At 45.4% G+C, this 14297-nt stretch overlaps 1 protein-coding gene across 4 annotated transcripts in view; it reads right to left on the bottom strand.

Moving 5' to 3' along the window:
* MAP4K4 (mitogen-activated protein kinase kinase kinase kinase 4) overlaps positions 1 to 14297 on the bottom strand; it is a 289343-nt gene that overhangs the window by 177850 nt on the left and 97196 nt on the right. For all 4 annotated transcript variants that reach the window (XM_075336472.1, XM_075336473.1, XM_075336474.1 and 1 more), the window contains exon 3: positions 2991 to 3047. In XM_075336472.1, coding sequence (XP_075192587.1) covers positions 2991 to 3047 — 57 coding nt within the window. The remainder of the gene's footprint in view (positions 1 to 2990; positions 3048 to 14297) is intronic.

Raw genomic sequence — 14297 nt, 5'->3', positions numbered from 1 at the left:
ACTGCTTGGAGGACTTTCCTCCCCAAGGCAGTCTATTGTCCGGTCCAATTTATAGTGTCTGCAGAAGGTGATCAATCTGGACAGAGTTGCTGTTTTACAAATCTGGTCCATGGAATCTCCTGCTCACTCTGCCCAAGAAGTGGAAACAACCCTCATTGAACGTGCTCTGATAACTTCGGGAGCGACTTCCCTTCTGAAGCATATGCTAGGCAGATTGTGGACTTGATCCATCTAGTTTGCTAACTATAAAGCTTATTTCCCTTAAAATCTTTTCATCCAATTCAGAGGCAAGAATAGAGTTCATCCTCCAGTCCTAAATCACTTAAGTAGGTCAGTACTGCTTGCCTAACAACCAACTAATGGAATAGGTATTCCTTCTGATTTTTAGGATGGTGGAAGAAGGATGGTAGGACAAGGTCCTGAAGGGAGTAAAGCTGGGTCCAATTTAAAAGCATTATCTGATCCTCCAGGACCTGAAAGTAAGGGTCTTTGAGAAGGTCAGAACCTCATCTAATCTTTTCGAGGAAGTGATGGCGACTAAAAAAAGTCATTTTAAAATGGGAAAGTTTGTTAATAGTCATCTGTTACCTTGCCCCATAGGGCTATCTACAGAGGGCATTCAGAATAAAGTTGGGGGTCCCACAGGGGCACTGATTTTTTCACTGTGGGCGTAAAGGCTGCTTTACACGCAGCGACATCGCTAGCGAGGTCGCTGGTGAAAGCACCCGCCCCCGTCGGTTGTGCGTCACGGGCAAATCGCTGCCCGTAGCGCACAACATCACTAGGACCCGTCACACTATACTTACCTTCCTAGCGATGTAAGGCTATGTGCGCACGTTGCGCAAATACATGCAGTTACGCTGCGCTTTGTAGCGCAGCGTAACTGCATGCGTCCTGCGTCCCCTGCACAGTCTATGGAGATTGTGCAGGGGCCGTGCGCACGTGGCGCTATAGAGCGCAGCGCTTCGGCTACTGCCGAAGCGCTGCGTAAAAAGAAGTGACATGTCACTTCTTTCCTGCGCTTTGCCGGCAGCTCCTGCTCTGTCTATGGCAGGAGCTGCAGGCAGAGCGCATGGAATCGGCTTCACTACGGACATTTTCTGCAGCGATTAAAAGTGCACATGTGCTCTTCAGATCGCTGCAGAAATTTCTGCAGTGAACTGTACGCAACGTGCGCACATAGCCTCACTGTGGCCGGCGAACCGCCTCCTTTCTAAGGGGGCTGTTCGTGCAGAGTCACAGCGACGTCACACAGCAGGCGGCTAATATAAGCGGAGGGGCGGAGAGCAGCCGAAAGAAAGGGACGCCCACCTCGTTGCTGGAGGACGCAGGTATGGTGTTGTTCGTCATTCCTGGGGTGTCACACGTAGCGATGTGTGCTGCCTCAGGAATGACGAACAACCTGCATCCTGCAACAGCAACGATATTTGGGATTAGAACGACGTGTCAACGATCAACGATTAGGTATTTTTGATCTTTAGTGGTCGTTCGTACGTTTCACACACAACGACGACGCTAACGAGGCCGGAAGTGCGTCACGAATTCCGTGACCCCAACGACATCTCGTTAGCGATGTCGTTGTGTGTAAAGCCCCCTTTAACCTTCAAAGTGCTTTTGAGATTCTTCTATGAAGAAGAATTGAAGAAGACACTTGGGGCTGAGATCTGAAACATCAAGGTACTTGGTCTGAGTCCTTTATTAAGCCCATCTGTTAAATACCAAATCTTGCGAATATCCGGACAGGAGGCATCTATGATTGACTCACTATACTCAGAACAGAAGTTTTCCAGATTTTCTTATATATGGCTGAGGTTACTGGTTTCCTACTTGCCTGGTTGGTAGAAATCAACCGATCGGAAAGACCCTGTGCCCTCAAGATCTGCTTTTCAGGATCCATTCTGACAGACATTGCCATCCTACACTACTTACAAAAAAGTTAGGGATCTTTGGCTTTTGGGTGAAATTAAAAGAAATAAACATATATTCTTAAAAAACCTCAGTGTGAACATAACTTCATGCAGAATGTCTAAACAAGTCAGCATCAACTGGCAAGCAAACAGGCAGCTTGTTCATACTGTTCGTTCTCAGCGACAAAAGGCCCGTCAAAGCGTTTGCAGAAACCTGGCGTACTCCCCTTTGAAATGTCGCAAACTTTTTGTGCAATAACAGGTTGTGCATTTTGTAATTTAGCTATTTTGTACCAGTTTTGGCCAGCTCTGCTAATTCATGGTAAGTGGTGGCATACCTTACTCCACTCAGTAACTGGAGTAAGATGGGTGGTGTGACATTTGTGGCAAGATACATGCCACTATTAAGGCACTTGTCTATAAAAGAATTAGCGCCTCAGTCTCAACCACGCCTCCTCATCAAGATTAGAGTTAACGATATCGGTCTTGATCAATTGGAGCCACAATTTTGTGTAAACAGGACATGTGCTGCCGATAAGATGTTCTCTGCACAAAGAACAATTGTTTTTATTATTAGGGATGATCGCATACTTCAATTATTCGGCTTCGCGAATATTTTCCGAAAAATACCTAGTCGCTATTCGACTATTCGCGAATATTCGATGCGCAATGTAAGTCTATGGGAAATCCAAATAACAACTATTCGGAACTATTCGGACTTCCCATAGTCGTACATTGCGCATCGAATAGTGACGAGGTATTCGGAAAATATTCGCGAAGCGAATAATCGAAGTATCCAATCATCCCTATTTATTATCTTTCAGCATGCAATGAAGTATAGTTGGCCTGTCGTAACAGGCTACTAAAACAGGTGCAGTCAGCTTGTCTAAACGGGGCTTTGGACTTTAGTTTACTTGTTTTTACTACATTAAGCATCACCAGCCCGAGCATCAGAAGTGACATCAGTGGTGAATACCTCATTTGGATGACTTTAGTAAGTAAATCTGATTTGATGAAGGTCATTTAAACTGACAAAACAGGAATGGTTTAGAAAACGAAGATCAAAGTAATTGTATCACTTACTTCTGTAACATCCATGACCTTAATAGCTGCAAGCTGGCCTGTCTTGACATGGCGGCCCTAGAGGAAAAACCAGAATAAATAAGCATTTTATTCATAGAAGAATAAATATACAAAATAACAAAAAAACAATTAATCCAAGAGGTAAAACGGTAAAGAAAGTGACAAGCAACCAAGCAGGTATTGTTAAACCACCAATCCAACAGCCTCAATTACAGCTCCTATACAAATATCTAGATAGAAGATCAAAAGTCAAGTATAAAAAAAAAAAAACCCACAAAATATACCAGTCATATATTTATTATCTATATCTCTCTCAAATATAAATATATTAATATATATATATACATATATACACACACACACACACACACACACACACACACACACATAGATACACACATACACACAGTAGAGACCAAAAGTTTGGACACACCTTCTCATCACTAGATGAGGTTAATCGCGGCCACCGATGGATCCTCCAACAGTGACAGCGGGTAACCTCAGTGACAGCTCAGCCGATCGCGCTACTCACCTCAGTTGCTGCTTGGAGGTGACCGGAGCGGCGGTGTCTTCTGCAGCTCCTGTCACCTTCATGCTGGAAGCGACGCTGGAGGTCCGTGGAGTACGCCGGATATGGAGGGCTTTTTGGGGCTTATTAAATTGGTAATGAGGGAATGTGTTTGTGTTTTTTATTTCTAATAAAGGATTTTTTCGTGTGTGTGTGTTTATTTACTGTAACTTACAGATTAATCATGGAAGGTGTCTCAGACGCCTGACATGATTAATCTAGGACTTATTGGCAGCTATGGGCTGCCATTAACTCCTTATTACCCCGATTTGCCAACGCACCAGGGCAAATCGGGAAGAGCCGGGTACAGTCCCAGAACTGTCTCATATAATGTATGCGGCAATTCTGGGCGGCTGCTGACTGATATTGTTAGGCTGGGGGGCTCCCTATAACGTGGAGCTCCCCATCCTGAGAATACCAGCCTTCAGCCGTATGGCTTTATCTGGCTGGTATTAAAATTGGGGGGGACCGCACGCCGTTTTTTTTAATTATTTATTTATTTATTTCACTGCACAGTATAGACCCGCCCACCGGCTGCTGTGATTGGGTGCAGTGAGACACCTGTCACTCAGCGTGGGGGCGTGTCTTACTGCAACCAATCATAGGCGCCTATGGGTGGGGAAAGCAGGGAATACGAGATTGTTTAATGAGCGGCCGGCTTTTTCAAAATAATAAAAGCCGCCGCAGCAGTGAGAAAGCCGTGCAGCGCCGCGCCGGAGATCGGGGAACGGTGAGTATGAGAGAGGGGGGGCAAACTGACCGACAGACTGTGAAAGGGACAGAGATAGTGACGGACCGACAGAGAGAGAATAGAGACCGAGAGGGAGAGACCGACTGACAGAGAATAGTGATTGACAGACATTGTGAGACATCACTCGTTTCCAGTGTTTTAGGAAACATGCGAGAAATGTATTTAGAAAATCGGATGTCACTAGGATGGTGTGAGTGCCGTCCCGTGACATCCGATTTTTTACACGCTCCCATAGACTTGCATTGGAGAAACTCGCAGTAGAAACTCGCAAAAAAGCAGCATGCTGCGATTTTTTTCTCAGTCCGATTTGGACTGAGAAAAAAATCGCAGATGAGAGCTGAATCATTCACTAACATGTGTCCGATTCCAATGCGAGATTTTCTCGCATTGCTCTACTGCGAGAAACTCGCAAGTGAGAAGCAGCCCTTAAGAGGAGACTTTGTGCAGCAGCCTTCATGGTAAAATAGCTGCTAGGAAGCCACTGCTAAGGACAGACAACAAGCAGAAGAGACTTGTTTGGGCTAAAGAACACAAGGAATGGACATTAGACCAGTTGAAATCTGTGCTTTGGTCTGATGAGTCCAAATATGAGATCTTTGGATCCAACCACCATGTCTTTGTAGAAAAGGTGAACGGATGGACTCTACATGCCTGGTTCCCACCGTGAAGCATGGAGGAGGAGGTGTGATGGTGTGGGGGTGCTTTTCTGGTGACACTGTTGGGGATTTATTCAAAATTGAAGGCATACTGAACCAGCATGCCTACCACAGCATCTTGCAGCGGTGTGCTATTCCATCCGGTTTGCGTTTAGTTGGACAATCATTTATTTTTCAACAGGACAATGACCCCAAACACACCTCCAGGTTGTGTAAGGGCTATTTGACTAAGAAAGAGAGTGATGGGGTTCTACGCCAGATGACCTGCCCTCCACAGTCACCAGACCTGAACCCAATCGAGATGGTTTGGGGTGAGCTGGACCAAAGTGAAGGCAAAAGGGCTAAAAAGTGCTAAGCATCTCTGGGAACTCCTTCAAGACTGTTGGAAAACCATTTCTGGGGACTACCTCTTGAAGCTCATCAAGAGAATGCAAAGAGTGTGCAAAGCAGTAATCAAAGCAAAAGGTGGCTACTTTGAAGAACCTAGAATATAAGGCTCCTTTCACATTGCGTTTTACCTTCCGCTCACAGGTCCCATCGGAGCATCCGTCTGAACCGCCCCTCCCCCACTCTGCAAAGCGTGTTCTGGACGCATGCGCTTGACAGGGCCATTCATGGTTATGGAGCGCACTGCGTTAGCGTGTGCTCTGTTTTGTGCCATTTTTTGCATATATACGTTTCTGCAGACGGACACCTGAACGTAGTGGATGACCTGCCCCCCTCTCCCCCCTAAAAAAACCTACACACTGCAGTATGCTCACGTTATAGCACCCTGCCAGATCCAGTGCAGACCGCTGTAGAAACTATGCCTGCTCTGGTCAGAAGACATCTGCAGCCTGTGATTAGCTGCAGTGGTCAGGTGACTAAAAGAAGTCATCATCACGTTAGTCCAATGACATACTCTTCTAGTCAATTGACCACTGCAGGCAGTCTCTAACTGCAGCAAATCCTTTCACTGCAGCCCTTGCTTCTGGAGCAGACCTTTGGAGAAACCTATGCTTGCTAGATTGGGGGTGGAGGGGAGGTGCTGGAAGGGGAGTATGCTAAAGCTTATATTCTAAACCTCTATCAGACAACTCCTTTAAAAGACTGAGCAAGAAATTATTTCGGAGAAATGCTGTACACATTCAGAGCAAAAACTCTTTGCGTACATGTTTTCCTCATAAGTAATGTCAGTCTGATGATTGTATGCCCACTGCTTTACATTAGTAATATCCCTATGGAGAAATAATTCAAGCTTTTTAAACCATTCATGTGTGTTCTCAACAGTTGAAGTCTGTACCACATGGAAACCTTTCCTGGAGTATTTATCCCCCTGATCAGTGTATGCCAAGTGTAATCCAGGGGGAACACCGTTTCTAGGAGAGGGAAAAGCATGGGCGGACCACAGCTGTGCCATTCTCACACACATGCTCAATAGCATACCATGATTTCATTTACACATCCTCAACATGCTCAGCTACAAGCTGCATAGAAGAAACCCTTGCCAACAATGATGCAACTGCTTTGGCTCTGGTCACATTGCATTTGGACATCATGTTTCATTTATACCTTTGCATTAAAAAAAAAAAAACACACACAACTCCCATCATATATTATAAAACCTAACAAATAAGGTATTTTTGTAGGCCAAGAGCATGTCTTTACTAAAATATGTAGGTAAGGATGGTTGACCTCGCGGAGATCAACATCCAACACCGCGGAGACACCATCACATGTGAAACTAGCCAGGTCTTTCACCGGGAAGGAACAACCACAGGAAGGGCAGTCTCCAGTCAAGGAAACCGCCTATGCCAAAACATGGTATCCATCCACAGACAGCTGTTTCAAGGTATTTGCCCCTCATCACACTAGAACAAGGACAACCATCCTTACCTATGTAGTCTTCTACTAGGCATTGCTCCCACTAGCCAGTTTACTACTCCACACTGATGAGGGGAAATGCCCCGAAACAGCTGTCTGTGGATGGATACCATGTTTGGCATAGGCGGTTTCCTTGACTGGAGACTCCCCTTCCCGTGGTTGTTCCTTCCCGGTGAAAGACCTGGCTAGTTTCCTGGCAGTGTTGAAAAACATGTGATGGTGTCTCCGCGGCATTCTTGTTTTGCTAAAATGTGACAGTTTTTCATTTGGCCATTCTATTTGGAAGTACTGAGAAATAAAAGAACAGATCTGTTAAAAGTTTTGCCTAAGTGTATATACCGTACTTTCTCTGCATTTTCCCGCACATATATATGCTGTAGTGCAGGGACAAGGAATTTGATTTGTACAGTAGTAGAAGAAAACAATGACCTGATCATTCAGCGGATCCTAATAGGACAATATAATACTCATTTCGACATGAGTTTCTCACCCCACCCAAACCCTGGCTCCCCCATCAGACAGAAAAGCACATCTGTATTCTGCAGATAGTGCTGGAAGGAAATGTGAATGTGCAGGAAGAGTTGGTTAATGAACAGATTGTTGATGATGCACTTAGTAGAAGCTGAAATGGTGCAGACACTACATGGTCAGCCACATGGGGCAGTCTACTCTCTGCACAGCAGACATTGGGGTAAGGATTGACCAGGTATATTACATTTCAACATGCCCAATACTTTATCCTCACAGGAGATAAGCCGCTGCCAGGTGTCAGGCACGAGCTGACTACCCTCTCTCCATTTATTTCCCTTGAGTGTTGAATCAATTGGACATCTTAAGATCACCTTAACTAAAAGGCTTTTCATGCGGATTTTATAAGCTTTAAAAAGATGACTGAAACATTTTGTTCTTCCATTTTTTATTTATTCCTCAAGAAATCAAGTCATACTGTATCCAAACAACAGAGGACAACCTGCTGATCCCTAGGTGACTGACAGCTAGAAACTCTAGCGATCCAAGAACAGCCTATGGAACCCTGGTAACATGGCTGCAGCCGTCCTCTGAATGGAGAGGTGAGTGCACAGGCTCTGCTTCCGTCACTGTCTATGGAGCGGAGCGCTGTGCTCGACAATCCCATAGACAATGAGGGCTGCAGAGCCAAGATCTCTAGATTAATGTGATCCCCAGCAATCAGCAAGCTTTCTCCTATCAGATTGATCCTATGAAAAAAACATTGACATTTCGGGCTCATGGCTAGGAAACTTCCCAATCCCATTGAGAACATTTGGTCATTCATCAAAAAGCAAATAGACAAAATCCAAGCACTGACTAGGTAAGAATGAGCTGCCATCAATCAGGATTTGACACAAAAGGTGATATTTAGCATGACAGGGCTCAGAAGTCCAAAGTAGTAAGGGACAACACTGTAATTTAAGAGTCTGCATAAGGCTATGTGTGCACTAGGCCGTTTTACCCGCGGAAATTTCTTGAGAAAGGTTTGAAATCTTTCTGCAGACATTTCCCAGCAAAACCTATGGGAACAAAAACATAGCTGTGCGCACGCTGCAGATTTTTCTCAAGAAACTTTCTTGAGAAAATGAGCATGTCCATTATTTTCCGCAGGTACCTGCGGTATACCCCCGGAATATCACTCCATTCACAGTAATATAATCGCGAAATTCCAGGGGTATACCAGAGGTAGCAAATGATGTGCGGTATACCCCCGGTATAGCCGCGATGTACCTGCGGTAATGCTCATCACTGCCTGCGGTTTTGCAGGGGAGTGATGTCATTATGACAGAAGAGGAAGCGGAGCAGAGTAAACACAGACGTCACACTCCCTGGACGCCGCACAGAAGCACTTCCGTGTGACCTCCAGGTGCCCGTGCAGTCTGTGTCCCGCTGCAGCCCCGCCGCTGCACGCACAGCAGTGTGTCCGTGTCTGCCCGCAGTATCAGCAGCTTGTCACCCTGCAGTGCATGCAGCCACGGGGATGACGGGCGCTGCTGTCAGGAGGTGAGATGAGATCATTACCTGCTGTGACGATCTCCTGCCTCCTGACGTCACCGCGGTCACTGCCGTCTATGCCCGTCTCGCGAGCGGCCCGGGCCGGTCACTAGCGGTGACGTCACGATCTCATCTAGCCTCCTGATGGCAGCGCTCGTCATCCCCTGCAGTGACCTGGGCTGACCTATTGATGTTAGCTCAGGTCACTGCATTGCTCTCCCAGCCAATGGGGAACATTCTGTTCTTCATTGAATGGGACAGTGACTATGGTATGGATCGCCGTGGGACCCCCCTTATTGGATTACGCCGGACGTGGAATTGATTGTTCTGTTCAATAAATTGGTGAAAGAGGGAATGTGGAGTGTTTTTTCAAATAAAACTTTTTTTGTTGTCTATATTTTTATTTCTTACTGACTGGGTTGGTGATGTCGGGTATCTGATAGACGCGTGACATCACGAACTCCAGGGCTTGATGCCAGGTGACATTAAACATCTGGCATCAACCCCATATATTACCTCGTTTGCCAACTGCAAGGGCAACGGGATGAGTTGGGGCGAAGCGCCAGGATTGGCACGTCTAATGGATGCGCCACTTCTGGGGCGGCTGCGGCCTGCTATTTTTAGACTGGGGAGTGTCCAATAACAGTGGACCTTCCTAGTCTGAGAATATCAGACCCCAGCTGTCCGCTTTACCTTGGCTGGTGATCCCACGTTTTTTGTTTTAAATTATTTATTTAATGTAAAATAACAGCGTGGGGTGCCCTCTGTTTTGGATTACCAGCCAAGGTGAAGCTGCCAGCTGTGGTCCGCAGGCTGCAGCCGTCTGCTTTACCCTAGCTGGCTACAAAAGATGGGGGGACCTCACGTAGGTTTTTTTTTAAAATTATTTATTTATTTTATGGCTAAATACAAGGCTAGGCACCCTTTAGTGCCACATGAAAGTCACTAAAGGGTGCCAGGTTAGAATATGCAGGGAGGTGGGACATTATATAAGTCTTTCTCATCTATTATCTATCTATCTATTCATCTATCCATCTTTCCCTCTATCCATTATCTGTCTATCGATTATCTATTATCTATATTATTTATTGCAGTAGTTACAGCATAAAAAAACCGCAGGGACCAACCTGCGGAAAAACCGCGGCAAAAACGCATGCGTTTTTCCCACGGATTTGGTGCATTTTTTTTACCGCAGGTGCGGTAATCTTCAACTCCCAGAAGTTTCTCAAGAAATTTTCTTGAGAAAAATCACCTTTCTAGTGCGCACATAGACTAAACAGTGTATTTTTCAATGAAAGTATAATAAGTTATGAAATGCTAATTATACTTCAGTAACCATAAAAGAACAGCACTGTATGAAAACCAAATCTGTGTCCATCTCAGAACCTTTGGCCGTGACTGTATGCAGATATTTTCAGATTTTCCTAGAGTTTTCCCTAACATCTGGCAGCGCTTTGATACAGTAAATGGGTTAATACCTCCCAATGAGGGAGAATAATTGTGTGTAAATTCTAATGACATCACTGAAATTCCTGAGCACAGTTTAATGCACAGGAGCTGTGGATTCCCAGAACCCGCACCATAAAAGGCCAGCAGAGAAATTGGTTCGTATGTGCTGCTGGCACCATATGGGAAAACAAAATGAAAAACAGAACCTGGTCCGTGCGGTCCTTATGACGCACACTTTGGATCTTGGGTCACTTGAGCAGTGTCATGCAGTAGAATCGGATCGATTGGTAAAGACACACGGATCAAACTCTGACCCGAGTGTCAGCCGACTATCAGAGGAGCACAGTCAGGAGATGATTGAGAACAGAATTGCTCCATCTCCTCTATTCTGGGAGTTCGCGAAAATCAGACTGCACTCAGATGTCCTCTCAGTGCACTCCGATGATTTCCATGCTCCCATAGACTTCAATGGGTAAGTGGCATGCAAAAAAATTTTCTCATGCCAAATCGACACAAAAAAAAAACAAACAAAAAAAAAAACAAAAACACACTGATTGACCAATGTAATACTATGGGGCAGTGCCAGAGTGCTATCAGATAGCGCTCATGAGAGCAAGCCCTTAGGCAAATGCCCACATACTGCTGAAGATTTCCCATATGTAATCCTTGCAGATCAATGTCCGCCAACAACTGAAACTGTTCAGCGACACATATAAATCATTGCTCCGGGATCCCGATTACAAACCAGAGCCATTCTCGGAGATGTTATGGAGAGGTTTACATTCTCCTGGGAGACATCTGTGCCAAATTTTCAAGGCAAAAAAGAAACAGATCTTTTTCTTAAACCACCATTACAGATCAATTACTGAGGAATTTCTGCATCATGTAAAGGCGGGCCAAAAAGATACAATTTCTTGGTTTCAGGTTATTGAAATAGTATGTAGCTAGAACCAGATCTAGAAAAGAAGCAGTCTCACCTTAGACTATGTTCACACAAAGTATTTTTGCTGCGTTTTTTTTCTGCAACTAAAACCTTGATAAAAAGGCTGCGTTCAAATCCCCGCTTTTGTGGCGTTTACTTGCAGTGGCTTTTAGGGTGAATGTGAGCTTTGTCTACAGTACGTGTTTAATAAAGTTAGTTTTATTCACCAAAACCGTTTGTTGCGTTACTTTCAGTGGTTTTCCGCACTCGCTCATTGCTTTAAGTAGATACACTGCAGTTGTGTGCATTAGATTTCTGAAACCGCTTTGCTCTTGCTGAATGTGAACATAAGCTACTTTAATACTAACCAAGGCTAACATCCCCTATACAATCACAAGGAAGGTATGGCATGAGCCAACATAGTACACATGGCTAATAATGACCATTTACAAGAATGTTTACTGCTGGTGAGAGTGCAGGTTGGAGGCCATTGCTGATCCATCTTCTATATCAGAGGTGGGGAACCTCCGGCCCACGGGCACATTCCAGGCAATCCCAGTGCTCGAGTGGCACTCGCGCTTTTGCCGGCCGCCGGCCCTTTAAAATCCCAGTGCGTTCTGGGTAGATGCTAGAATGTACGGGCTTTTTCCAGATTCTGATTGCAGCCCGTACTAGAATGTATGGGCTCTTTTCGGGACCTGACAACAGAGACCGTACATTCTAGACTGAACCTGGGACTGTGCTCGCGTGCTCAGGGTTCACCTTGGGGGCGGCGCGCTGTGCTCCTGTCACAGAAGAAGAGGAGCAGCAGATGCCTCCCTGCTGTACATGCCACCCGGACCTGTGCTGTGTGACTCCTCGCCTGATACTGTGAGTATGCAACCCATCACTGCCCCCCCATCCAGCGCTGTGTACCCCCCAGTACTATGTGTAGCCCCAAGTGATGTGTACCCCCTCAGTGCTGTGTACCCCCTAGTACTGTGTAATCTGTGGAGCCTCCTAGTGCTGTCAGTGCTGCCACATGGTGCTCTCCCTGTTGCCTCCTAGTGCTGTCACCTAGTGCTCTCCGTGCTGCCACCTAGCGCTGTCCGTTGTTCCGTCCGTGCTGCCACCTAGTGCCATCCATGCTCAGCATCTCCTGTGATGTATACACCCCTCCTGTGATATATACGCCCCAGCCTCTCCTGTGATGTATATGCCTCGGTGTCTCCTGTGATGTATATGCCTCGGTGTCTCCTGTGATGTATATGCCTCCACCTTCTCCTGTAATATGTATGCCCCCAGCCTATCCAGACCAAGACAAACCTGGAAAAGCAGTTGTGAGAAACAAAATAATCAATATCACCGAACATCACAGCCGCACCAGCCACCACATTAGGGGTAAGTTAATTAATTGTTTGACCAAATATAGCCTGGCCGTTTTAAAGTTGATAATTTGGTGCGGCCCCCGAAGGTCGGTAGAAAATTCCAAATGGCCCTCGGCAGTAAAAAGGTTCCCCACCCCTGATCTATATTATATGTCGGATCCCATTTTAAGATAAAGACCAGAACGATTTGTGTCTGAACGTCTTTAGATTCGCTCCCTATTTTCTGGGGCTTCAAGTTCTGTGCAGATTTTTCAGCGGCAGATTGGGCTGTGTTTCCACGTTGTTATTAATTGGATTTTTTGATGCGTTTTCCTGTGCAGATTTGCCCCAAAACCCAGGAAATCCAGATGGCAGCAAAGTGAATGAGAATCCTGAAGCTGGCGAGTATTTTCTCCTTGAAGATTTGGTGCAGATGTAGATCTGCTGGCAATTCTTGCAGATTTCACCCATACTAATAATGAGTGGAAAAAAATTTGCACCAAAAGTGAGCGTCATAACACATCAAAAACGCACAGAAAACGCTGCAAAAATGCATCTTTTTGCACATGCAAATTTTCTTGCAATGATGCAGAAATTTCTGCACTAAATACCAAACGGGTGCACATACCTTTCCAATGCCAGTGAGAATATTCACCATGTAAACTGACTGATCCCCAGTCAGCAGCATGTCGGTTTATGATATAGAGGCTACTGTAAAGGTTAACCACACCATTTTCAGAACAAGACCTGCACCAATAATGCAGTCAGCTGCGCATACCCCAAATTTCCATACAGATTGTCTACCCCACTATTGAGAAATGTAACCTAATGTTGTGGGGTTGGACTGCAGATGTGGAGCCATAGAGAGATTCTGCTGAGTTATGAACATACTGGAAAACGACACTTTGCTGACATATCCCTACAATGAGAGAGCCCTTATTTCCTTATAGGCTGTAAGCTTGGTGCCATGTGACTGTTGAACTGTCTAAAGGGTGCTTTACACGATGCGACATCGCTAGCGATGTAACACGCCAGATCGCACATACGATTTGCCGAGATCGCACATGTGACCGGCGCTACAAAAATGACCTATGTGCGATCTCGGCAAATCTTATCTTGACTTTACAATTAAGCGGGGACACATGCAGACAGTAAAGTGCTGTGGAACATGTTACCACTATATAAATAAATTTATTATTATTATTTATTATTATTATTGGTTAGAAGCCTATGCAAAGGTGGTACCCTGAATACAGGGCGCATTAACAGTTCATCTACTTGAGGAATGGCAACTTCAAAAAGGGAAGATCAAACGCTCATTCTGAACTGGCCATTCATTTCAGGGTAGCAGTTCATCCTTTTAAAAGACCTGACACAGCACATGGGGGGCATGCAGCCATAACACAGCCCCTGAAGAAATGGAAGGGCTTTACTGTGTTATTAATTTTATACAGGATCCTATTGAGGCAGTGTCCTTCGTAAATGAGAATATGGCAGTCATCTGATGTGCCTGGCAAGGGAACAGCCTAACCTGGGTTCAGGCACAGCTGCCAGAGGTGTCTCATGCCGCACAATGGTCACATTTCTAGTAACGATCCATGGGTCACAAATTTGGTCAGGACAGGTCACTAAACATGAACAAGCGTTCCTAAGAACCCAGGGAGAAGCAGCAGCATCTCCACAATGGACCTGGGTGGGGAGAGTCAAGGATTAGCTTTATTATTATTAAAAACATCCAGTGGACAGTT

Source organism: Anomaloglossus baeobatrachus, chromosome 2 (genome assembly GCF_048569485.1).
Source record: "Anomaloglossus baeobatrachus isolate aAnoBae1 chromosome 2, aAnoBae1.hap1, whole genome shotgun sequence".
Classification (NCBI taxonomy): domain Eukaryota; kingdom Metazoa; phylum Chordata; class Amphibia; order Anura; family Aromobatidae; genus Anomaloglossus; species Anomaloglossus baeobatrachus.
The sequence above is the reverse complement of the archived record's forward strand: the minus strand, read 5'-3'. Positions and strand labels throughout refer to the sequence as shown.